General features: G+C 44.9%; 1 protein-coding gene across 1 annotated transcript in view; it reads right to left on the reverse strand.

Moving 5' to 3' along the window:
- Nucleotides 1-20,742, reverse strand: part of LOC137299352 (AP-1 complex subunit mu-1) — a 77,351-nt gene extending 56,609 nt beyond the window's left edge. Inside the window, exons 1-6 of the mRNA XM_067968040.1 lie at nucleotides 20,590-20,742; nucleotides 19,094-19,161; nucleotides 17,366-17,496; nucleotides 11,867-12,014; nucleotides 10,951-11,077; nucleotides 1,574-1,716 (exon numbers count right to left, since the gene is read on the reverse strand). Coding sequence (XP_067824141.1) covers nucleotides 1,574-1,716; nucleotides 10,951-11,077; nucleotides 11,867-12,014; nucleotides 17,366-17,496; nucleotides 19,094-19,161; nucleotides 20,590-20,710 — 738 coding nt within the window. The 5' untranslated portion in view covers nucleotides 20,711-20,742. The remainder of the gene's footprint in view (nucleotides 1-1,573; nucleotides 1,717-10,950; nucleotides 11,078-11,866; nucleotides 12,015-17,365; nucleotides 17,497-19,093; nucleotides 19,162-20,589) is intronic.
- Nucleotides 20,743-26,578: the final 5,836 nt, after the last annotated feature.

The raw sequence follows: 26,578 nt of genomic DNA on the forward strand, positions 1-26,578 counted from the left end.
AACAGTCGCCCTGGCACAGGTCCTCATTCACTCCAATGGAAAAACCACAGATTAATAGCAGAGTGCAACTGGGCGTTTCTGCTTTACAGCCACACTCTGGCCAACCCCTGCAGCAGATCCAATTCACAATCGCAGGTGCAGCGACTAAAGGAAAGCAATAAATTAATTCAGTGTACCCTAGTACTTGGGACCATGTGTAACGGGCATGACCGAGCTCACTGGGACCGGGCCTGCTGTAGATTAGTGGTGCTAGGCTGTGAAATGCTCACAGGATTTCAAACTGGGGTTCGTGACGAGTGGGGTGGGACATGTAGCAGGCTGTGAGCACAGTGTGCCGCAAGTCCTGCATTCTATATCTTTTCCTGCATTTGTTGACTTGCTAACAGAATTGGCGAGAGAAATAACCTGCTAGCAAATCAACAACTGCAGAAGAATGTAGGCAAAAGTAATAAAATGCAGGAAAAGGTAACTAATGAACTGTTTTCTATTATGATAGCAGTGTTTTCTTTTGAGCAGCTGGCACCGTCTTTCAGCAGGGGAGTCATGGGGTTCCTTGGAGTGTGAATATGAACAGAAAAGTTTGAAAACTACTGATTTACTCATGAGATGCCATTTAAACGCCGTTATCAAATGCAGGTCTGTGTCCGTGATCGGTTGGTGAATTTGGTTCCTTGGACAAACCCAGGACACATGGTCACTCAACGAGGCCCGACTACATACATGCTTTATAATCACTGTTAGGGAAACCAGTTGTATTTGGCATGCCAATCAAACAAAACAGGACACGGTAGATATTTTTCATCGCCGAACATTTTGTTCTGTACAAACCTCTAAAGCTTTTAAAATCTGAACGAGGGTTAAAGAAACACGGCAGCACGACTAACACCACAGCCCAGACTCGCACCTTTGCCTAGACTGCAACCCGGCCAATTCAACTGCTTTCCACTCAACCCCTGCCACAGTCCCAACAAACCCAATCCAGACAACAGCTTCCTTCTCCCCATCACAGTCCCAACCCACCCAGGACAACGGCCCCACTCACTGCCACGATCCCAACCCACTCAATCCAGACAGCAGCTTCCCTCTCCCCTGCCACATTCCCATTCCAGACCCTCTGAATGACTTCTCCAAAAAAAATAAACTTTAGGTGGGGGGAATCTCACATTTTCCTTGCTTTTGGTCAAAGTATTTTCATGGGTGACACAGATGTTACTGTGCAGAAGTTCTTAGTACAGTTCTAGTGGGTTAAGTACATTTGAAGACTGTTAATGTACTGATATTTCAGGTTTTATACACTTGCTCAAAATTGTAACTCCATTTGATTAATCCAAGGTGGTATTGGCCACAAAAGCCACATGAAGAGACGACACTGTCACAATATATTTATCAATCACTGGGTGACTGGATTATTGAGGGAACTGGAAATGCATTGGATCGCGATAGCCCTTTGATAATTAGTTGTCCAATGATTTCTTGTAACCTGTTAAAGAGAGATTCCAGGCTGCACTTCATATACACTCAGACCTATTACCTACCCATCCACCTCACTCACTGCACACAGCTCAATACCTACATGCGTGTTTAAACGGTAGGACATCAGCTCAAACTCTCCGTCTGGTGGAATGAAGGAAATGGTTCTGTCGTTCTCGAATCGGGAGAGACGTACACACTGGTGAAATTTCACATCTTCCAACTCCACAGATTTGCTTTTCCCTCCTGTCTCGGGAAAGAAAGAGAACCCTTTTAACATGGTTCTACATTCCAGTGCCAAGGTTTTCTCTTTCCAAAGGAAAGCTCAAACGGTTTGCCAGTTACTATCTGGGGATCATAACAGGAATGTTGAAGGATGAGGAACCAAACACAGGTGTACAATTTACTTGATATTGTAACTTTAAACTGAAACTTCCCATTGTGAAGCAAAACCTGTGGGTTGATAGCAGGTGGAAAAGTGCTGACATTTAGTTCTATGCCAGAAGTAAATGTCGATCAAAGCTCTGCTTACTTACAGATTTGCGATACACAAGTAAACAGAGGTAGCATGCAATGTGGACTGGTAGCATAGTTCTTTTGTGTACATCAAAGATTCATTTGTCCTTTAATTTGTTAAAGTTTCCCACATGTTCACTCCCTAGGCCTCTAAAGATTGTTTCAAATTCTATCGAGAAAACATAGAACAAACTTACTGGTCTATAATCTCCAGTCTCCTGACACATAACAGATATCTGTTAGCCACTTTCCAATCCTCAGGAATCTATCCCGAACTTAATAAAATATTATGGTTTCATTCATTTCAGTCCCCTTCTCCTTTACGACTCATGGGTGCAAGTTGTCTGCACCAGGAACTTTATTTTAAAACGTTTAACCCTTTCATAACCAGATATCCTTTAATATTTGTGTACTGTCTAGCTCCTCCTTTACCATTCCTGGAAATTGGATGTCTTTACTCAGTAAACTTTCCCTTCTTTTCCTGGATGAAGACAGAAGTGTAGTAACTATTGAGTAACGCCATTTCTTTGTCCCCAGATTTCAGTTTTCAACTATCATCTTAAAGTGGATCAATGCTTTCATAAGAGCATAAGAAATAGGAGCAGGAGTAGGCCATAAGACCCCTTGAGCCTGCTCCGCCATTCAGTAAGATCATGGCCGATCTTCAACCTCAACTCCACTTTCCCGCCCGATCCCCATATCCCTCAATGTCCAAAAATCTATCCATCTTGAATATACTCAACGACTGAGCATCCACAGCCCGCTGGGGTGGAGAATTCCAAAGATTCACAACCCTCAGAGAAGAAATTTTTCCTCATCTCGGTCCTAAATGTGCAACCCCTTATCCTGAGACTATGTCCCCTAGTTCTAGACTCTCCAGCCAGGGGAAACAGCCTCTCATATCTACCCTATCAAGCCCTCTTAGAATTTTATATGTTTCAATGAGATCATCTCTCATTCTTCTAAACTCCAGAGACTATAGGCCCATTCTACTCAATCTCTCCTCATAGGACAACCCTCTCATCCCAGGAATCAATCTAGTGAACCTTTGTTGCACCGCCTCTAAAGCAAGTGTATCCCTCCTTAGGTAAGGAGACCAAAATTGTACACGGTACTCCAGCTGTGGTCTCACCAGTGCAGCAAGACCTCCTTACTCTTATACTCCAACCCCTTTGCAATAAAGGCCAACATACCATTTGCCTTCCTAATTGTTTGCTGTTCCTGCATGTTAACTTTCCGTGATGTGTGTACAAGGTCACCCAAATCCCTCTGAACACCAACATTTAATAGTTTCTCACCATTTAAAAAATATTCCACTTTTCTATTCTTCCTACCAAAGAGAATAACTTCACATTTCCCCACATTATACTCCATCTGCCACCTTCTTGCCCACTCACTTAACCTGTCTATATCCTTTTGCAGCCTCTTTGTGTCCTCCGCAGAGCTTACATTCCCACCTAGCCTTGTTTCATCAGCAAACTTGGATACATTACACTCGGTCCCTTCATCTAAGTCGTCGATACATATTGTAAATAGCTGAGGCCCAGGCATCGATCCTTGCGGCACCCCACTAGTTACAACTTGTCAACCCGAAAATGACCCATTTATTCCTACTCTCTGTTTTTTGTCCGTTAACCAACCTCAATCCATGTTAATATATCACCCCCTATCCCATGAGCCCTAATCTTGTGTAACAACCTCTTGTGTGGCATCTTATCGAATGCCTTTTGAGAATCCAAATATACTACATCCACTGGTTCCCCTTTATCTACCCTGCTAGTTACACCCTCAAAAAACTCGAATAGATTTGTCAAATACGGTTTCCCTATCATAAACCCGTGTTGACTCTGCCTAATCATATTATGATTTTCTAAGTGCCCCGTTACCACTTCCTTAATAATACATTCTAGCATTTTCCCTACTACTGATGTCAGGCTAACTAGCCTTTCGTTCCCTGTTTTCTCTCTCCCTGCTTTCTTGAAAAGCGGGGTTACATTTGCTACCTTCCGTTTCACAGAGACTGTTCTTGAATCTAGGGAATTTTGGAAGATCACAACCAATGCATCCACTATCTCTGCAGCCACCTCTTTTAGAACCCTTGGATGTAGGCCATCAGGTCCAGGGGATTTGTCGGCTTTTAGTCCCATTAATTTCTCCAGTACTTTTTCTTTATTAATCTTAATAACCTAAGTTCCTCACTCTCATTAGACTGTTGGTTCCCCACTATTTCCAATATGATTTTTGTGTCTTCTACTGTGAAGACAGATGCAAAATATTGGTTTAACATCTCTGCCATTTCCTTATTCCTCATTATAATTTCTGCATCTAAGGGATCCACGTTTACTTTTGCTAATTTCTTCCTTTTTACATACTTGTAAAGCTCTTACAATCTGTTTTTATATTCAAATCAGCCTTTCAGCTCAACCAACACTTTCAATCATCCTTTAGGGTTGGCATCGTAGGCCAGGAAGGATGCAGCTATGTGCTACCACAGTGGGACACTTGTTGATGGATGTGAAGGACCCATCAGATGAGCAGCTCCTGCTCAACTCCAGTAGCTTGGTAACAAGTGTTCTCCTGACTGGAAAAAGGATGACAATTCTTTTTATGAACTATATGAGCAAAACAGAAATGTTTTTGATCAACCCTCTTTAACCTGCTTATACATTTTTACTTCTGGCAAACAAGTGTCAAGAGTAAGCTTTGAACAATATTACTGCAAGGTACTTTAGTCTAAGTCAGCCAAAAATAATTAAGAATCCATAGACCATTTACCTACAAAACAACAGTGACTACACTTCAAAAGTACTTCATTGCTTGTGAAGCGCTTTGGGACAGCCCAAGGATGTGAAAGGTGCTACATAAATGCAACTTATTTCTTTCTTAACTGGAGGAACAGGAACATAATACCTATAAGACAAAATTACTTTGGGATCAATTTTGTTTATTGTTGAGGAGATAGTTCTTCCTCCCCAATTTTCTCTGCCCCTCTTCTACTGAAAGTGGTGAAATGCAGGAGATATCAGTCCACCAAGGCCAGCAGCCTTCCGCTACCTCATTCTTGACCTGTGAGCCGGGACACTAGCTGTCATCAGGCTATATTTCTGTAAAACTGAATTTCAGTTGCTTATGTCTGTACTATCCTACACTGTCAGCTACACAAACATGTACACATTGCACCTCCCTCACAGAATGAATGCAACAGTCCATAGCTGCAGAGCCACCCTCCCCAAATAAGTGTCTTGTGGAGAACACAAGTATTTACTGGGAGCAGTGTTTTCATTAGAGATCTGCTTTGTTTAAACCAACAGCATACCACTGCTTTAATGCAGTGAAATTGCAAGGCAGAGTGGGCAGCAATCATCCTAATGGTTTGGCAAGGCCGATTTGGGTCTTAACTACAGGAAGCATGAGAAACGCTGGCACAAACAAAACAGCTGGTGGTTTGTGTGTAAGAGAACGCTGCTGGCCAATACATCATCTGGAAATTAATAGGTTTTGTAAAAATAACATTTGGCTTTTTAAAAGGAGTGAGTAATCTGGTTTATTTTCTAAAAGTTGTTTGTGTTCTTTCAGCAGCAGCAACGAAGAGCGTGAAGACGAAAAAGTTTGCAGATCCTGCACAACTCAGTGCGTTTCTCTGGCTGCACTTTACGTCTATACTACCAGCAGGCTTCATAACACCCTCCCCAGGCTTGATCATATTTGCCTGCTTGCTCACAAACACCTGATCATGCGCACAGTCTCTCCACAACTGGAATTGGGGCACACATCATAAAAACATACATGCAGAGACAGCGCCGCCCGCGCGCCGGGGCAGGCACCGGCAGAGCCGCCCGCGCGCCGGGGCAGGCACCGGCAGAGCCGCCCGCGCGCCGGGGCAGGCACCGGCAGAGCCGCCCGCGCGCCGGGGCAGGCACCGGCAGAGCCGCCCGCGCGCCGGGGCAGGCACCGGCAGAGCCGCCCGCGCGCCGGGGCAGGCACCGGCAGAGCCGCCCGCGCGCCGGGGCAGGCACCGGCAGAGCCGCCCGCGCGCCGGGGCAGGCACCGGCAGAGCCGCCCGCGCGCCGGGGCAGGCACCGGCAGAGCCGCCCGCGCGCCGGGGCAGGCACCGGCAGAGCCGCCCGCGCGCCGGGGCAGGCACCGGCAGAGCCGCCCGCGCGCCGGGGCAGGCACCGGCAGAGCCGCCCGCGCGCCGGGGCAGGCACCGGCAGAGCCGCCCGCGCGCCGGGGCAGGCACCGGCAGAGCCGCCCGCGCGCCGGGGCAGGCACCGGCAGAGCCGCCCGCGCGCCGGGGCAGGCACCGGCAGAGCCGCCCGCGCGCCGGGGCAGGCACCGGCAGAGCCGCCCGCAATTTCTTTCTGCAATTGTTTTAAACTGACGTAGCTCAGAGTCTTGTGTTGAAGGCGTGTCACAGTTAGTGACTTCACTGAAAATCTCTCTTCAGAGAAGAGAGTTGGAAATTTTTATTTTTGTAAAGGTTTTAAAATCACCAGGAGTGGCAGCTCGATTAATACTCTTGACCAGAGTGCAGTGTGTTTCACTGCTCCTTTGAGGTACAGCAAATAATACGTTTTCCTGAAGCATCTGTTCTATAAAGCTTCGTAAGGAAACCTGCGTCATTCAAACATCACAGACAGGCAGTGTAAATATCAAGTCATTTTCAATACAGTCGCTCCTGTATCAATCAAGCAACAGGTGGGATTACTGAGAATCTTGGGAGACTGCATCAATACAATTTGGCACTTGCTTCACTTAAGTGATTTCTGCTGGAATTTGGTAGGAAGGAATATATACGAACATATGAATTAAGAGCAGGAGTAGGCCATTCGGCCCCTCGAGCCTGCTCTACCATTTAATAAGATCATGGCTGATCTGATTGTGACCTCAACCCTACTTTCCCGTCTACCTACTATGACCTTTGACTCCCTTGTTAATCAGGAACCTATCTAACTCAGCCTTAAAAATATTCAATGACCCTGCCTCCACTGCTCTCTGGGCAAGGGAGTTTCACAGACTCACGACCCTCAGAGAAAAAATTTCTCCTCATCTCCGTCTTAAATGGGAGACCCCTTATTTTTAAACTGTGGCCCCTAGTTCTAATCTCTCCCACAAGGGGAAACATCCTCTCAGCATCTACCCCTTCTAGTCCCCTCAGGATCTTATATGTTTCAATAAGATCACCTCCCATTCTTCTAAACTCCAGTATATACAGGCCCAACTTGTCCAACCTTTCCTCATAAGATAACCCCATCATCCCAGGAATCAGCTGAGTGAACCTTCTCTGAACCGCCTCCAAAGCAATTATGCCCTTTCTTAAATAAGGAGACCAAAACTGCACAGTATTCTAGATGTGGTCTCACCAATGCCCTGTACAACTGTAGCAAAACATCTCTATTTTTATATTCCATTCCTCTTGCAATAAATGACAACATTCCATCTGCTTTCCTAATTAATCACTTGCTGTACCTGCATACTAACTTTTTTTGAGATTCATGTACTAGGACACCCAGATCCCTCTGTACCCGAGTTCTGCAATCTCTCTGCATTTAAATAATATACTGCTTTTCTATTCCTCCTACCAAAGTGGACAAGTTCACATTTTCCCACATCTGCCAAATTTTTGCCCACTCACTTAACCTATCTATATCCCTTTCCAGACTCCTTATGTCCTCTTCACAATAGCAGAGTACTCTGCTCCTCCCCCAGCCCTGGGTAAACTTTGACCTCATCCTGTAATTTTTTCACTAAATTCGTAGCAAGTTTAGCTTTAGCGTTCATTCAGCAAACTTGATCAGAGTAGATTTTATTTTCTTAAAAAAGATGCAAGGGGACCTTGAGTGAATTTGCTCAGGATGGAAAGGCAACAGATTAAGAAAACACTACAGAGTTTGGGAAAGGGAAGATCTGTTCGATTTTAAATTATTCACAGTGTTAGTGTGGTCGGGCTACTTGATTTTACCTTCAGAAGTGAAAAATTAAGTCAATTTTTTTTAAAATGCTAACGCATTCTTCTCATGGTCACTCTTTAAAATTTAAGAGAGCAGAAAATGGAGGACAAACTAAGCCCGATGGCAACACTGGTTCAGCCTCACAAGTGCGCTGTTGCTCATGTGTTGTCCAGCTGCATGGCCCAGATCTCACACTGACCCAGCTCACCTACACACACCTCACATTCCGAGGATTTCAGCCACATATACATACCCACCACCTACAAGGCACGAGTCAGGATTGGATGGGAGCAGCTGCAACAACACTCAAGAAGCTCGACACCATCCAGTCCGCTCGATTGTCGGCTCATCCACCACCTTAAACATCCACTCCCTCCAGCGCACCGTGGCTGCAGTGTGTACCATCCACAGGAACCACTGCAGCAACTCACCAAGGGTTCTTCAACAATACCTCCCAAACCCAAGACTTCCACTACCTAGAAGGACAAGGGCAGCAGGCACATGGGAACACCACCATCTCCAAGTTCCCCTCCAAGTCACACACCATCCTGACTTGGACATATATCGCTGTTCCTTCATCGTCACTGGGTCAAAATCCTGGAACTCCCTCCCTAACAGCGCTGTGAGAGCACCTTCACCAAATGGACTGCAGTGGCTCAAGCAGGCGGCTCACCACCACCGTCTCAATTTATCTATAGGGCTTGGCAATAAATGCTGGCTTTGCCAGTGACGTCCACATCCCAAGAATGACATTTTTAAAAATCCTACATAAAGAAACCTCCAGCTCTCAAAAAAAGGAAAGGGAAAACATTTAAATAAAAGTAAAATATGAAAAGAAAAGCTACTAATATCTGCCACTCAGGACCAGGAGCAGCCTAACACAAAGCATTACAATGAAGTACCTGGTCATGTTAAGCATCCCTCTTGTACCCACTGATCTCAAGTATATAGACTGGTTTCACCAATCCCAGATTCCGGCATCCTCTTCCAACCAGATGAGTTGTGTCAGGGCTGGTTCATTCGACACACTAAGGTCTCTCTGCCTTCTGTTTCCTGCACACAGGGCTCTCCATAGGCATGGATTCCCAGCTGTGCCCCTGCCCCGGTTCTGCCTCCCAATCTTGGCCGCTCTTGCACATCCTCTTTCTCTCCTGTTCTCGTGCTTCTTCACTCAGTTTCATGTGTCTCCCTGCACTAATTATATTTTCCTTTTCTTTTCAGCCCTTCTGCTGCTCCCTTTATCCTGTTTTAGTCCCCCCTGTGCAGACCTTCCTATTCTGAGTTCCAGTTCTCCAACGCACTGACACCATCTGGATGCATCCCAGTTAGCTCCTATCTCTTACCCGACCCGCCTCTCCATCACCTTCTTCTTTCCTTACACTAAAATCATAGAATGGTTACAGCACAGGTCACTCGGCCCATCGAGCCCATGCCAGCTCTTTGTAAGAGCAATCCAGTTAGTCCCATTCCCCCACTCTTTCCCCGTAGCCCTGCAAATTTTTTCCCTTCAAGTATTTATCCAATTCCTTTTTGAAAGCCACGATTGAATCTGCTTCCACCATCCTTTCAGGCGGTGCATTCCAGATCATAACTACTCGGTGCGTAACGAAGATTTATCTCATGTCGCCTTTCGTTCTTTTGCCAATCACCTTAAATCTATGTTCTCTGGTTCTCGAGCCTTCCGCCAATGGGAACAGTTTCTCTTTATTTACTTTACCTAAACTCTTCACGACTTTGAACACTTCTATCAAATCTCCTCTCAACCTTCTCTGCTCTAAGGAGAACAACCCCAGCTTCTCCAGTCCCTCGTCCCTGGAACCATTCTAGTAAATCTCTAAGGCCTTCACATCCTTCCTAAAGTGCGGTGCCCAGAATTGGACACAATACTCCAGTTGTGGCCGAACCAGTATTTTATAAAGGTTCAACATAACTTCCTTGACTTTGTATTCTATCCCTCTGTTTCTAAAGCCCAGGATCCCATATGCTTTTTTAACCACTTTCTCAACCTGTCCTGCCACCTTCAAAGGTTTGTGCACACATATCCCCAGGTCTCTTTGTGCCTGCACTCCCTTTAGAATTGTACCATTTACTTTATATTGTCTCTCCTCGTTCTTCCTGCCAAAATATATTACTTCGCACTTCTCTGTGTTAAATTTCATCTGCCATGTGTCCGCCCATTTCACCAAAGACACACATGCTGCTCAGACCTGGCATTAAGAATCAGAGCGGCATATGGGACAGTGCCAGCTCACTTTAACCCTTCAGATTAGTGAGACTCAAGATGCCTGTGGATGACTCACTCAGAAAGAAAGAATGAACTTGCATTTATATAGCACCTTTTATGACCTCAGGACTTCACACAGCGCTTTACGGCCAATTAAGTACTTTTGAAGTGTAACTACTGTTGTAATGTAGGGAAACACGGTAGCCAATATGCGCACAGCAAGATCTCAAAAAACAGTAATGAGATAAACAACCAGATCATCTATTTTTTTTTAAAAAGTGATATTGGTTGACGGATAAATATTGGCCAGGACATTGAGGAGAACTCACCTGCTCTTCTTTGAATAGTGCCATGGGATCTTTTACATCTACCAGAGAGGGCAGACCGGGCGTCAGTTTAACGTTTCACGCGAAAGACGGCACCTCCAACAGTGCAGTGGAGCTCCCTGCACTGGGAGTGTAAGCCTGGATTTTGTGCTCAAGTCTGGAGTGGGTCTTGAACCCACAAACTTCTGACTCAGAAGTAAGTGTGCTACCCACTGAGACAAGGCTGACTCCTCCAAATTTCATCATCAGGGTGGCAGTTTTAGTTTTACATCAAAATACTTGCGTTTTTTTTTACAAAGGGGGTAATACATCTCAGCAGGAAACTGCTCAAGCTTCAATATGTTCAAACCCTAGTCACGCATTATACTTTGCCTCACAATTTTATCCATTTCCATTCGGTGGATTCTACCTCGTGACATACGATTACTATTTCGCTTGGCACAATAACGAAAAGAATACTCACGGCCCGTGTTCTCAAACAATACTTTGTCATTTAGTCCGAGTCTCAGCTCCGGCATCCCCGACAAGAACACTCTCATTTTGATGGATCCCACTATTTCACTACGTAATACATTTCCATTAGCACTGACCTAGGGTGGGAGAAAGGAAGATGATGATGAATCTAGAACTGGTTCTCATGGGTTTCTATTTCAAACCAAGTGTGTAAAACGATTTACTGGCACAGTCTAGAATAGGGAATATCAAGTTCCAGGGTCACTAAACAATCAGGAGTCGATGACTTGGTGATTACATTTTAATAAACATTCCAGAAATAAGATTTAGCTTTTTTTTAATGCTCAAGGTGAGAAGCATCAGTGTTGGAAATGGGAACTTTCTCCACAGAAGCATTGGACAGCTACATAATTCCGACTGCCCCAGGGTGACACTTCCATCGCCTACACTTGTCCCTCTCTGGGATGACATTACCAATTTACAATGAATGAATGGCAGCTTTGCTCATTAACAGCTGACTGGAGACTGTCCAAGCTCATGCATATAGGATTCTTACAGCTAATACTTCCATCCAGTTAGCATGGGCTAGAATCAAACTCTCGACCCAGAGGTCACACACAGTTCCTTGACCAAGCAGGCAGGCTAAAGAAAAAAAACCGTAAGGACAATTCCAAACACCTACAAGCGGCCTGTTGAAGTGAAGCAGGTCATCACATTCATCTGAGGAACGGTGAACGTGCCATAAAAATCTACGTTCACATTCGATGAAACAGCCTGCAGCATCACCAGCGCCAGGTGTATGTTAAGGGTGCTGCTTGTTAAAACAGATTTGAGTGTTCTCCCCTCCCTCACCTGTGCATCACCCAAGATTCATTGGTGGTCTTGTAGGTGGCTAAGCTCTACTTGTCTACGGAGAAACAACTCACCAAAAGGTTGACGGATTCAATAACATCGAGAAATACTTCATTTTTCCGATACTTGATTCCCTCTGATCTCCAAGACACAGCATTGGTGACCGTTGCTGGTGGGCGTGGTGCCCCTGTGTCTAGCTTATGACCTTCCTGGGTGATGTACCTAAGATCGGAATGAACATGGGTTGGAGACTCAGCCAACAGAGGCAGATTCAGCACATGACACTCAAATGTTGAACTTATACAGCCTGTACTCCGAGCCCAGGTAACTTCATCATCCGGAAACTCAGGACCCTTTCACTCTGGGTCAGTTTTCAGCCAGAATACTTGGTTGGTGCAGGGCTCGAAAGTTGCATATTGGCCAAATAACCCGGCCCCAAACCTGGTCGTTTCAACTGAACAAAAGCAAATCAGCCCAATTGAACAGTGTTTTTCTCTCCTCACCCTCTATCTTGATTGTTTTTTTCCCATCTTTCTTGTTGTAGCTGACCTGTTAGCCTGATGCATCTCCTCACAGCCTCAAATAACCAGCCCCTCATCGACACTGAAGGAGAATTCTATTCCTTTTGATAATTTAAGTGCTAAAATTCAACTAACAGTTCTTGTCAAAATAAACATTAGGACAGGCAGAATAAAGAGCAAAATGGACGGATGAGTAACTCTAACCGTCGCACTGTCGCTGCAGTGTGTATCATCCACAGGATACACTGCATCTTGGCATCTTCGACGGCACTTCCCAAACTCGCGACCTCCACCACCACCAAGGTCAGGGGCAGCAGGCACATGAGAACACCACCACCTCAAAGTTACCCTCCAAGTCACGCACCATCCTCACTTGGACACGTATCGGCGTTCCTTCATCCCCGCTGGGTCAAAATCCTGAAACTTTTTTCTTTAAATTCGTTCATGGGATGTGGGCGTCACTGGCGAGGCCAGTATTCATTACCCATCCCTAATTGCCCTTGAGAAGGTGGTGGTGAGCCGCCTTCTTGAACCGCTGCAGAGCGTGTGGTGGAGGTTCTCCCACAGTGCTGTTAGGGAGCTCCAGGATTTTGACCCAGCGACGATGAAGGAACGGCAATATAGTTCCAAGTCGGGATGGTGTGCGACTTGGAGGGGAACGTGTAGGTGGTGTTGTTCCCATGTGCCTGCTGCTCTTGTCCTTCTAGGTGGCAGAGGTCGCGGGTTTGGGAGGTGCTGTCGAAGAAGCCGTGGCGAGTTGCTGCAGTGCATCCTATGCATGGTACACACTGCAGCTACTGTGCGCCGGTGGTGAATGTTTAGGGTGGTGGATGGGGTGCCAATCAAGCGGGCTGCTTTGTCCTGGATGGTGTCCAGCTTCTTGAGTGTTGTTGGAGCTGCACTCATCCAGGCCAGTGGAGAGTATTCCATCACACTCCTGACTTGTGCCTTGTAGATGGTGGAAAGGCTTTGGGAGTCAGGAGGTGAGTCACTCGCCGCAGAATACCCAACCTCTGACCTGCTCTTGTAGCCACAGTATTTATATGGCTGGTCCAGTTAAGTTTCTGGTCAATGGTGACCCCCAGGTTGTTGATGGTGGGGGATTCGGCGATGGTAATGCCACTGAATGTCATGGGGAGGTGGTTAGACTCTCTCTTGTTGGAGATGGTCATTGCCTGGCACTAATGTTACTTGCCACTTATCAGCCCAAGCCTGGATGTTGTCCAGGTCTTGCTGCATGCGGGCTTGGACTGCTTCATTATTTGAGGGGTTGCGAATGGAACTGAACACTGTGCAATCATCAGCATACATCCAATTTTTCTGACCTTATGATAGATGAAGCAGCTGAAGATGGTTAGGCCTAGGACATTGCCCTGAGGAACTCCTGCAGCAATGTCCTGGGGCTGAGATGATTGGCCACCAACAACCACTACCACCTTCCTTTGTCCTAGGTATGACTCCAGCCACTGGAGAGTTTTCCCCCTCATTCCCATTGACTTCAATTTTACTAGGGCTCCTTGGTGCCACACTCGGTCAAATGCTGCCTTGATGTCAAGGGCAGTCACTCTCACCTCACCTCTGGAATTCAGCTCTTTTGTCCATGTTTGGACCAAGGCTGTAATGAGGTCTGGAGCCGAGTGGTCCTGGCGGAACCCAAACTGAGCAGCGGTGAGCAGGTTATTGGTGAGTAAGTGACGCTTGACAGCACCTTTGATGACACCTTCCATCACTTTGCTGATGATTGAGAGTAGACTAATGGGGCGGCAATTGGCCAGATTGGATTTGTCCCGCTTTTTGTGGACAGGACATACCTGAGCAATTTTCCACATTGTCAGGTAGTTGCCAGTGTTGTAGCTGTACTGGAACAGTTTGGCTAGAGGCGCAGCTGGTTCTGGAGCACAAGTCTTCAGCACTGCAGCTGGGATGTTGTTGGGGCCCATAGCCTTTGCTGTATCCAGTGCACTCAGTCGTTTCTTGATATCACGTGGAGTGAATCGAATTGGCTGAAGACTGGCTTCTGTGATGGTGGGGATATCGGGAGGAGGCCGAGATGGATCATTCACTCGGCACTTCTGGCTGAAAATGGTTGCAAACGCTTCAGCCTTGTCTTTTGCACTCACGTGCTGGACTCCGCCATCATTGAGGATGGGGATGTTTACAGAGCCTCCTCCTCCCGTTATTTGTTTAATTGTCCACCACTATTCACGACTGGATGTGGCAGGACTGCAGAGCTTTGATCTGATCCGTTGGTTGTGGAATCGCTTAGCTCTGCCTATAGCATGTTGCTTCCGCTGCTTAGCATGTCTAATTTGGCACCTCATTTTTAGGTACGCCTGGTGCTGCTCCTGGCATGTTCTTCTACACTCCTCATTGAACCAGAGTTGATCCCCTGGCTTGTTGGTAATGGTAGAGTGAAGAATATGGTGGGCCATGAGGTTACAGATTGTGCTGGAATACAAATCTGCTGCTGCTGGCCCACAGCACCTCACAGATGCCCAGTTTTGAGCTGCTAGATCTGTTCTGAATCTATCCCATTTAGCACTGTGGTAGTGCCACACAACACGTTAGATGGTATCCTCAGTGCGAAGACAGGACTTCGTCTCCACGAGGACTGTGCGGTGGTCACTCCTACCAATACTGTCATGGACAGATGCATTTGCGACAGGTAGATTGGTGAGGACGAGGTCAAGTAAGTTTTTCCCTCGTGTTGGTTTGCTCACCACCTGCCGCAGGCCCAGTCTGGCAGCTATGTCCTTCAGGACTCGGCCAGCTCGGTCAGTAGTGGTGCTACCGAGCCACTCTTGGTGAGGGACATTGAAGTCCCCCACCCAGAGTATATTCTGTGCCCTTGCTACTCTCAGTGCTTCCTCCAAGTGGTGCTCCCTAACTGTGGGAGCATCTTCACCACACGGACTGTAGCGGTTCAAGAAGGTGGCTCACCGCCACCTTCTCAAGGGCAACGAGGAATGGGCAATAAATGTCGGCCTTGCCAGCGACACCCATATCCCGAGAATGAATTTTTAAAATGTTTTTTAAAATAGAGAACATCTGTATCAGAGTAAGTGCTTACCCTGAGATGGGACTTATCATCATCACAAACACTGCACTTTTGTTTATATTTCCTCTCCATGGAGGTTTGGATAACCTTCATTTCGACTCCTAAGCAATGGGGTGAGCTTGTGGAAGTGGCACAGGCCAAGCAGCGCCTTATACTAACGGGCTGCTTGAACAAATGCAGGAAGAGCTCTCAGACTGGGTGGGTGGTCTCATTAAAGTATGCTCTGAAATGGTCAGACATTAACCACAGCCAACCACCCATTGAAAAACAAACTATTACTGTGTAACTGCATTACACAATGGGAAAGGAGTACCTGCATTTCATTAGCATTTATTTTCATTGGCAAGCGACAAAGTTTTTTTTAAAAACGATTCAGTCAGCAAATAAGATGGCCACTGTTGTATTCTGTGACCAAAGCAGCAATAGTCAAAGGAATAGAAGAAATAGGGAGAGAGAGGGGAAAAAAATAAAGTAAAGATATAAATGAAGGCCAAGGTATCTGGTTTCACTGGCTTTCTGGGTGGTGGAGCAGGAGGGCACATTCTTCCTTTAAAACGCTCCCCATTTAACCTCCTCTCCCATCCTCTACACTCCAACAAACACAGAACCTTCTACACTTAAGAAAACCAGATGCCATTAATGCAGGCAGGAAAAGTAAAAAGCCTGTTATATCACCAGGTTTTCCATTTGCGATTTTCCTATCTCGGTCATAGGGGAAACATGACACTTTTTGGCCCGTCTTGCACGTGCCGGCTCTCAGAGGATTACCCCCATTGCCCTGCCCTTTCAACACCCTTTCAAACATTTCTTTAATAAATATTTATCCACTTCCCTTCTGAAAAGCTATTATGGATTCTGCTTCCAGCGCAGTTTCTGAAGGGGCATCCCGTGTCCTAACAAACCTCTGCATATAAAAAAATCCTAACCTCTCCCTTTCGGACATCACTATCAGATCTCCTGTTAACATTCTCTGTTCTAGTGAAAAGAGCCCCAGTTTCACTAGTCTCATTTGGCAGGTGCCTGAGAAAGCTGGTGCTAGCCCTTGTGCTCAGCTCTCTCATACGATAACTCTCCTGTCATGGTATCCAATTGTACGCCTGTCCTACATAGTTGGAAACTTGATTCTGTACTTTTCCTGGAAAATGGTAGAATTCCAAAGGAAAATTCTAGGATAAGGCAACACAAAGAGTTCAGTCTTTGCCTGTAAAATACTCGCTTAAATGAGTGTTTTTTGGAGGGAAAGAAACATTTTTATTTTCTAAAAAAAATTCACCAAATTTGCCGGACATCCAAATCAGGGCCCATCCCCATCACCACTTCTGCAGGGCTTGACACAAGAACATATTCTATCGCTGAACCTCAGCTGCCAGGTTGCTACTGCTTTTTACATTGTGCTAACCAAACACTGCTGGGAGACAGGGACTATTGCATTTCTGTATCCGGGGCTTGGAAACACAGCCCGATGGGTCAGCAGTCACATCATAATTAAGTTTGAAAAAAGTATTAAAATATATGTTTTTTTAGAAACACAATTTAGGCAAATGAAAAAGAATCATAAGCAGAAAAGAGAGACAGTAACTGCAGAGGAATAAAGCACATTTATAGAGGCAGCACACACAGGTAAAAGGGTAGAGTAAGGTAACGTGTAACACTCCGGTGTAAGGGAGGGATAAGTGGACAGCCAACAGATGCAGCGCTGCTAAAGTTGAGCCCTAGTAAGGGGTAGTAGCAGGTGTCCCCGTTATTTGAGGATCATTTCCCAATGGGAAATTGGGAGCCTCTGGGAAGGGGAGGGGAAAGGGGAGTGAGGGAAAAGGAGGCGAAATGAGAATCCGTCAATTAGCTGGTCACTTGTAAAGGGATCACCAGCCCTTCAATAAAATAAATATATTTTAATTTACATTGAAGGGAATATCCACCTCATAGGCAAGGACTCTCGGATAGTGTTACCGTTTATCCTGGAGCACTACTTCAATGAAATGCCCCCTACTTACTCCTGCAGGATCTTGCTGTCTGTGGTCTGTGGGTAACCGAAGTCCATTAGCTCGTCAAGCAGCTCATAGATTATAACAAAATTATCTCGAATACTTTCTTCTTCCAACTCCTTAAAATACTCAGAAAACACCTGGAAAGTAAAGGGGTCAGAAAATGTTAACGGCAACGGAACACGCCCCTCAGTATGAGCTCTAACCTAACTGTAAGGCTGGAGTTCCACCACGCTCCACAGCAGGTGGGAGGATGCAGACAAAAGCTTACAATTCCTCACATCAACAGGTTCCAACCTCCAACAAGCAGAAGCAGGACACCTCTTATAGGAAAAGGAACAAAAGAATGGGACGAGCCGCTCTAGCACACCTCCTGTAACAACACTGATAACACTGATGGGTATCTGGGTGCATGTCAGGTAACCTTAGCTGGTGCAGGGAGGCCTCACAGAGTCAGGTATCTCCACCAGTGTCCCAGAGGGTGAATCTGACACAGTTCAGGAAGGTCGCTGGCTTGCACTGAGCTAGCCGATCTCAACAGCAGCATTGGTGGGACCACGACAATTGGTCTCAGCATCCACGGGCTAGTGAGAAAGGGGGGGGGGGGGGGGGGGGGGGGGGGGAAGTAGTCAGCCAGGTATCCCCCTGGTCACAATCAGGGCCTCTGCTGTAAAGTGTGGGCGCAGGTTAGGACAGGATTGGACTCAGCTGTGACAAACCTCCCCAGCACTGAAGAATCTGGCAGCTCTCATTGGCGCAAGCTTGCAAACGAAGAATAGCTGTGTGGATGATGTACCGACATAACCCTGTGACTATACCCCGGTAGGAATTGTACGAAGATAACATATGTACAAAACTGGTTGGCAGGAAAAGACCAGCTGGTCCATCAAGCCTGCCCCACACCCATGATGGCCGGAGCATCATGCCATCCTTCCCTACCCCCCCTCCCATCTCAGCAATGTAATCTCCAGGGAGATGAAAAAAGAGGTAATAAGTTTTTATTAAAAATTATGGGCAATATTAAAAGGGCAATAGCAGACGGTACTGCTGAATAACAGGCTACAAAGAGAACACAGTGCAGAGCGGAGGGATTGGTCTCACTTTACAGTATGAGCGGAAACAAGTTGGAAGGTTCTGTGATTTTCAGCAAAGCATAAAGAGAGCGCTAATGATAAATGGTGCAGCTTCAACAACAGCAGCCTCCACTGGTGCAATTACTGTACCATCTGCTCTATATGCCACATCTTCACACGTGGTTACAAATACAGCAGTGCCAGTTATACTAAATATTACAGTAAGTATAAGCACATGCTCTAAAGTCCTCAACAAAAATAAAAATTGGAAGATCACCTTCTCTGTAACTAACCAACTAAACTGTATTGTCTGTAGTTACATGTTTCAAAGACACACATTGTTACTTTACATGTGGCTGAACGTTGGGGAGAACATGGGCAGTCTCCTATTTTTGATTTGTTGAAAGATTAATGTCACCCCTTTTGCAAGTCATTAACTTCTAAAATACACTGCCATCTGGTGCAGTAAACACCAACTCTGTTGAAAGATTCAAAACGGGAACTGGCCAAGCTGCTGATTCATCAGGAAGCAGAAGGGGCATGGATTAGCCGGGGGGGGGGGAAATGAAAAATTGTCAGGCCTGAAAGGTGATGGTGGTGGGGGGGTGGTGGGGGGAGGAGGAGGAGAAGGAGAAGGAGAGAGAATTAAAGCCAACATTCTCACCTGAACCACCTTATAGAGGAAAGCAAACACCAGAGACACACACGCATTCTTCTTGGAGGTTGCGACGACTACACAAAGATTAAGGTCAATGCGTTAAAATGGATGGGAATAAGTTCTTGCTAGCACGAGGAAACGACATTTAACAGTACAATAACTGGAGCGGGGGCATGTGAGTTCGACAGGACATCCTTGAAACTAGTTTATTAAAAATACAACGGCACCACAATTAACCATTATATTGGTGATTGATGGATAATTCAGTCCTCAAATTTTGGTCTTACACAAATGGCACATTACGCTAGATACTGGAATGAAGTCAAGTAGAATATGAACAACAAACCTGAACCGTACTGAGGCCATGTGGTTGACTGGCATTAAGGGACTGTGCAATGAGACAATATCTGGTGTAACATGTCCGCTAACATTTGAAAAGATAATCAAGAGGATAGTTGAAAGGTGGATAACGGATGTCTTTAAGTGATCAAGACCAACATTTCCCAGCTGCACCTACAGAAACTGAGATCTTCTGAGACAATTTTCATTTCGGTGCACCTTGGTTTGAAATGTGACACATCAAGCATCTGCTGTCAGAACCTGGGACAGTGCAGAGACTTCCTAATTCTTTTGATTTATGATATCCTGAGCACTCCTTTACCTTTGATCTCAAGGGGACCATTCCAAACTTCCTGTGATGTGAATACCAAAAGCTCTCGAGGCTGCGTGCATGTGCAATTTAAGTGTTGGCTGCTGACAAATTCATATCATTTTATGTTCCCGTTGTAACGATTTATAAATAGTCAGTTCGTCCGAAACAAGTCTTCACTGGACTAGAAACTTCAATACAATGTTTATTTGAGCTGGACTCAACTTCACATTAAAAGGCCAAACCTAGAGTTGAGAAATTATATAACAGAGGCAAAGGTTGGGCCAGTGTAACTAAAACGACATTCTGAATGACTCACCGAACTGACTCAGTAAACCCAACATGGGAGAGGCACAGATTAAAGGAAATACTGTAGAGAAGGCACGCCATGTATTTAGCTATTAGACAGGTTGTTGTATGCTACATTGGGAGCTTGGTACATCGAATATATTGAGGTGTTTATACAGTCTGTGCCAAAGGTTGAGATGTATCACTCTTATACTGATTGTCAGTGAAGACAATCAAACTGCAAAAACATACTGATTGAAAAATGCAGCCTTCAGGGAAACAGAAGAGATCTGCAGTGCCCTAAGGTTTCTCATTTGCAATAGTTCATACTCTTTTACCTTTGACTTGAGGCCATGCCAACTTCCTGCAATGTGAACTGAGTAAGCTCTGGATACTGGCAGTGCTTGCATCTTGTAATAACTGGGATCAGACCCTTATTACAAAGGGTCTGATACCATTTGCTGACTGCTTAGGCACTCTTTGCATGGGGTGACTCGATTTACCAGAATATTTCCCACATATTTGATCTTAAAGAGCAATTGCTCGGAACCTTTTTGAAGGATACGATACAAATTGTTATGTTTAATCCACATGAATCGAACTGCTCCATGCGACAGAATGGGCGTCAGGGAGCATTCCTCTTCCTTCTCCATCAGAATAGGCATAAAGTGCTCAATTTCCGACATCTCCACATCTCCCCGATAATTCCGACAGATCAGGACCTGAGAAACAGAAGACATGCATGTTTTGTATATAATGCAGCATTCTTTTTAAGGCGGTGGTGTGACTTTATTTAAATTCTGAGAGAGGGATGTTTGTGGAGAACAGTTTCCATGTCAGGCACCCAGTGACAATATGAAGCAGTCGCAAGTCAAGTGCAGCACAGCCAGGTGTACATTAAAGCCCCACCATCCTGCTCCAACATCAGACAAGCATCCCCTACTACAGCACTTACATCTTCCTTTTCCACACCACCCATCCAGTGACCTCTCCTGAATGAGATTGCCAAAGCATGGGCAATTCTACACAGAATTACATTGAATCTACCGCATTGAAACAGGCCATTCAGCCCAATTGGTCTATGCTGGCGTTTATACACCATACAAGCCTCGTGCCACTCTAATTACCTCTCCCGCTAGTCTCTTCTCCCTCATGTATGCATCAAGCCGCAATGTGTCAATGCTATCTTCTTCAACCACTCCATGTGGCAGTGAGTTCCATATTTTCACCACTCTGTGTAAAGAAATTCCTCCTAAGTTCTTTATCTGACCTGTTTGTGACTATTGTATATTTATTCCCCCTTGTGCTGGTCGATACAAGTGGATACAGTTTCTCCACATCCACCCTATGAAACCCCATCATAATTTTAAAGGCCTCTATCAGGTCTCCCCTTAGTCTTCTCTTTTCCAGAGAAAAGAGCCCCAGCCTGTTCAATCTTTCCTGATAGTCGCATCCTCTTAATTCTGGTAACATCCTTGTAAATCTTTTCTGCACTTTCTCCAAGGCTTCAATATCCTTTTTGTAGTATGGAGACCAGAAATGCACACAATCCACAAGATTCTGTATAAATTTAACATTACTTCCCTGCTTTTGTATTGTGTTCCTCTAGAAATAAACCTCAGTACTTTGTTTGCACTCTTTATGGCCGTACCAATTTGTTTTGCTACTTTTAGTGATTTATGTATCTGTATTCCCAGATCTCTCTGCTCCTCTAGCCAATTTAGGGGGTAATTGAAGTCAATGGAAATAAAAATCAGGAGACATGTATGACGGCTGGCCGATCTGATATCATCACCACATTTTACACTATCGCTAAAAGCACTCCTTTAATTTATTACCTTCCAAGAAATAAGTGGTCTCCTTATGCCTCCTACCAAAATGAACCATCTCACACTTCGCTATATTGAATTTCATTTGCCATCGATCTGCCCACCCTGCAAGCATATGGCCCCCCAATTTGTTATCATCTGCGAATTTCAACACCATACCTCCAATTATGGGGTCCAAATCATTTATCAATAAGGAGATGGAGAACGTGGAGGAGTGATTTAAATTTACTGTAATGAAGCATTGCCCTCAGATCCCAATGAGACTGAAATTGAAGACTGACAGGCTGAGCTCACTCGTGGCTTGCATTAGTGAGGTGGTTAAATGCACTGTGTAGATGTGTCACTCAGCCCTGCAGGCCAGGTGGGCCTCGCGTTTGACTCCTGTACTTTGCTGAGCTAGGTGAAAAGGTACAAGAAATACAAAAAGTTAGCATGCAGGTACATCAGGCAATTAGGAAGGCAAATGGCATGTTGGCCTTTATTGCAAGGGGGTTGGAGTACAAGTGTAAGTCTTACTATAATTGTACAGGGCTTTGGTGAGACCACACCTGGAGTACTGTGTACAGTTTTGGTCTCCTTATCCAAGGAAGCACATACTTGCCTTGAAGGCGGTGCAACAAAGGTTCACTAGATTGATTCCTTGGATGAGAGGGTTGTCCTATAAGGAGAATGGACCTATGCTCTCTGGTGTTTAGAAGAATGAGAGGTGATCTAACTGAAACATAAAAGGTTCTGAGGGGGCTTGATAAGGTCATTTCCCTGGCTGGAGAATCTAGAACTAGGGGCATAGTCTCAGGATCAGGGGTCAGCCATTTAAGACTAAGCTGGGGAGGAATTTCTTCAGAGGGTTGTGAATCTTTAGAATTCTCTACCCCAGAGGGCTGTGGATGCTGAGTCGTTGAGTATATTCAAGGCTGAGATAGATAGATTTTTGGACTCTAGGGGAAAGAAGGGATATGGGGATCAGGCGTGGGAAAGTGGAGTTGAGGTCGAAGATCAGCCATGATCTAATTGAATGGCGGAGCAGGCTCGAGGGGCCGTATGGCCTACTCCTGCTCCTATTTCTTATATTCTTATGTGATCTCATTGTATTCAGAACAGAAAGGGAAACACCTCTACGGAAAAGCGAGGTTAAGAAAAGCAAAAAAAATACAAGGTGAGCAATTTTTAGAACCATTTAATTAGTGCTAAAGAGGACTGCGCAAACCAGTAATCAGCTGCAGATCTTTCCTCAATAAACCTCTAGTAATTATATCCTAACCTTAATCATCCACTGTGAACGCCACACAGTGAACACCATACACACGCACACAACCCCCTCGTCAAAACTAGCTCACAAACTTGAAATCAGTTCTGGATATATATTTGGGGGGGTGGGGGGAGAGGATATGTTTAATACACATTATATACTTATAATTTGAAGTAGCAGGTTTACCTTTTTTGTGCCACTAAGAGCTGTTAGCGTCAGTGACAGCCAGTGAGTTCTGTGATGCTAATACGCAACGATGGCCAAAACGAAGAGTTAAGCAAAACAGCATTGTTACTGCAAGTTTAGCTATTGGATAATCTGGGGTTGATCATCAGAAACTTCTGCAGACTTCAATGGAATACACACAAGCTAAAATGTGTTACAAGACATATATACATCATTAGCCGTGTCAGAAGATGTCTCGGGGGAGGATTAGATTGAGAAATTTGGCATTCACTGCTGTCTCCAACCCCATTCTCTCTCTTCCCCGTCTTAAAGTTATGGTTTATACAGTTCCACAGATATCTCGCCCACAGGCCATACTTCATGCTTTAACTAGACTGTGACTGACAGTGGACACAGGATAGCAATCAGGAACTTGGCTGATTTCCCCCTGCTCTTTGCTGGAAACACTCAGGTCAATTTAAGCACACCCTTAGCCATGTAGATCTTGTAACTCAGTGCAGACCAAGGACCAATCCAAGACTTTCACAGTCTTTCAGTACCACACCACACAGCTTGCCATGTTTATCATTTATGCATCTAGTCCAAACAAAGGGTACACTAATAGAAGAAAGACGTGCATATATATTAAGCGCCTTTCACCACCTCAGGATGTCCCAATGGGCTTTAGAGTCAACAAAGTACTTCTGAATTATAGTCACAGAGAGGACAGACCCTTGTTTAACGTCTGTCCTGAAAGACAGCACCTCCGACACTGCAGCACTACCTCAGTACTACAGTGGAGTGCCAGCCTGGATTTTATGCTCAAGTCTCTCGCGTCGAATTCGAACCCATGACTTTCTGATTCAACTGAGTCTGACACTGTGGTATATTACTGGTGAGAAAGAGTTATATTTTTCAGTTCTACCAAAAAATCTGCCATAGTCAGGAAACGGTGCAGGAAAGTGATGCGTGCCGGCCTGCATCATCCGCCTGGTCCAGGACCAATGTTCAACAGATACAAAAAGCTCAAAAGCAAAATACTGCGGATGCTGGAAATCTGAAATAAAAACAGAAGATGCTGGCAATACTCAGCAAGTGAGGCAGCATCTGTGGAGAAACAAACAGAGTTAACGTTTTAGGTCATAGACCTATCGTCAGAAGTGGCAGATACAACAAGCTATATGACTGGATCTGACAACACACAAGATTGTCTCACATGTCGTACGCTGATACCTTTTGGTTAGTGTATTGAAGAATCCATCATTTTATATCTTTAAAGCATTTCCCCTTCCTTTATACAGCGATTCTAAAACACCATGATTTTCTTCTAAATTAAACTGCGACAAATTACGTCTTTTGAAGCAAATATTCACGTCCATGAAGTAAAGCCAGCTAATGCAGGGATTCTGCACACGGACACACCTCCAGTGGAAAACAGCATAACTGTTGGCAGTAAAGGGAAGCAATGCTCTCCGCAGACATTTAAATGTTCCAGCCATGCAAGTTCTTCAGTTGCATGCATGTCTGTGTAAAAACCCACGCACACATAAAATGGGTGCATGCATTTTTGCAAAATAAATATTGTGCAATATTTGCAACAGGAAATAGGAATTATCACTGTTCTCTGATCAAACGCATCAAAAATTTTACAGAAATACTTTGTGAAATACTAGCCGATCTCTCGTGGCACGGTACATGGAAAGTCAAGAACAGGAGTAGCCTTCAGGCGCAGTGGGGTTAGAGGCCAGGGGATAATTGGACCAGGACGTGCAGATGTGATTCAGCCCCCAATTTAAAGCCATACATTCTCTCCTTATTTTTATATAATGCTTTGATTTGCTATTATTTATAGTTAAATAGCAAAAAAGTGACAAAAATTTAGGAGGGAGGGAAGTACATTTGGTTGGAGCATGCAAGTTTCTCTGTCGTGCAGATTGAGGGGCTGAGACACATTCCAGCCCCACCACTGGTGGGAGGGTGTAATTACACCGTGACACGTTTTATAGGCAGTTTCCATTATAAATGTGGACACAGGAAATTGTATTGGGGGAAAAGTTGATACAAAAAAGTGTGACAAAAATGTGACAACAAAAAATAAGGTTATGTAGCTAGGAAGTATGTGGAGACACAAGTTTTTAAAAAATTATGTAGCTATTCTCCTCATATGCAGTTCAGCTTTAATCATGACAGGAGCAATTCATCACAGCTTCACTTTAACTGCTGAACACATCTACCCTAAAATACCTTTTAAATTCTAAAGAATGAGGTATAATTTCTACATGGTTTGATGTTCCCACATAACAAGCAACAATTAAATTCTGATGTGGTTGGTGGTTAATGCACTATTACTGCTGGTCAAATCTTAATAGTTTGATTGTGGAAGCCTGGTGTTGTCTCCCATAGCAACTGCAAGCATCTCCTGCCAAACTTCCTCTCTACAGATTGCACCTGTATTTCAAGTAACGCCAATGTGTGCACACATTGCATAATACATCAAGGTTGAGGTGACATTGGTTGTTAGTGCCTCATTACACACTTGAACCGAGGCGTCGACCTGCATATGTTCCTATTATCATACTTTGATTCACAAAAACTGGATAATCATTTGTGGTTCTTTAAAACATGCAATTTGTAACGCAGGTGTATTTTTTGGAAGAAAGGAAATGATGCCGATGGCGTCATTGAACGGGTACCACCCACTCCCACTTTCTGCCCACAAAAGAAACATACCACTTTTTAAACTTAAAAACACTAGAGGAGTGAGGGGTTAGCACTTTTTAAGAACATTTTCTGCACCCTTAGTTTAATTCCAAGCCAGAATAATGGAACAGAAGTGTCCGCTTTCTGCAACTGTAAGCATCTTACATGAAAAGTCTGGTAAGATCAGATTCCTTGAGGGAACAAGCTCCCAAATGGGCCATAATCTGGGGAGAGTAACAAGTCATATTGGTGTGGCATCTCGTGTTTACCCAAGATTGGGGCAATGAGATCTCGACCCTACATGTAACTCGCGGCAAACTATTTCCCACAACAAATATCTGCATGGGCTGAGTGGGATTAACAATTTGTGGCCAGTTTTGAGCTGTGAAGCCATGTCCAGGATAAGCTGGACAGAGGGCCCAAACTCACTTCGCACATATCCCTTAGAGTTAGTATAAAGTCTCCTTCAATCTCATCAATTTAAACTGGAACTGAACACAAGTCCCACAAGTGAAAAGAAAATAGAATTACACAGAATTTACAGCACAGAAACAGGCCATTCGGCCCAACTGGTCCATGCTGGTGTTTATGCTCCACGTGAGCCTCCTCCC

Source organism: Heptranchias perlo, chromosome 29, assembly GCF_035084215.1.
Source record: "Heptranchias perlo isolate sHepPer1 chromosome 29, sHepPer1.hap1, whole genome shotgun sequence".
In the NCBI taxonomy this organism is placed as follows: domain Eukaryota; kingdom Metazoa; phylum Chordata; class Chondrichthyes; order Hexanchiformes; family Hexanchidae; genus Heptranchias; species Heptranchias perlo.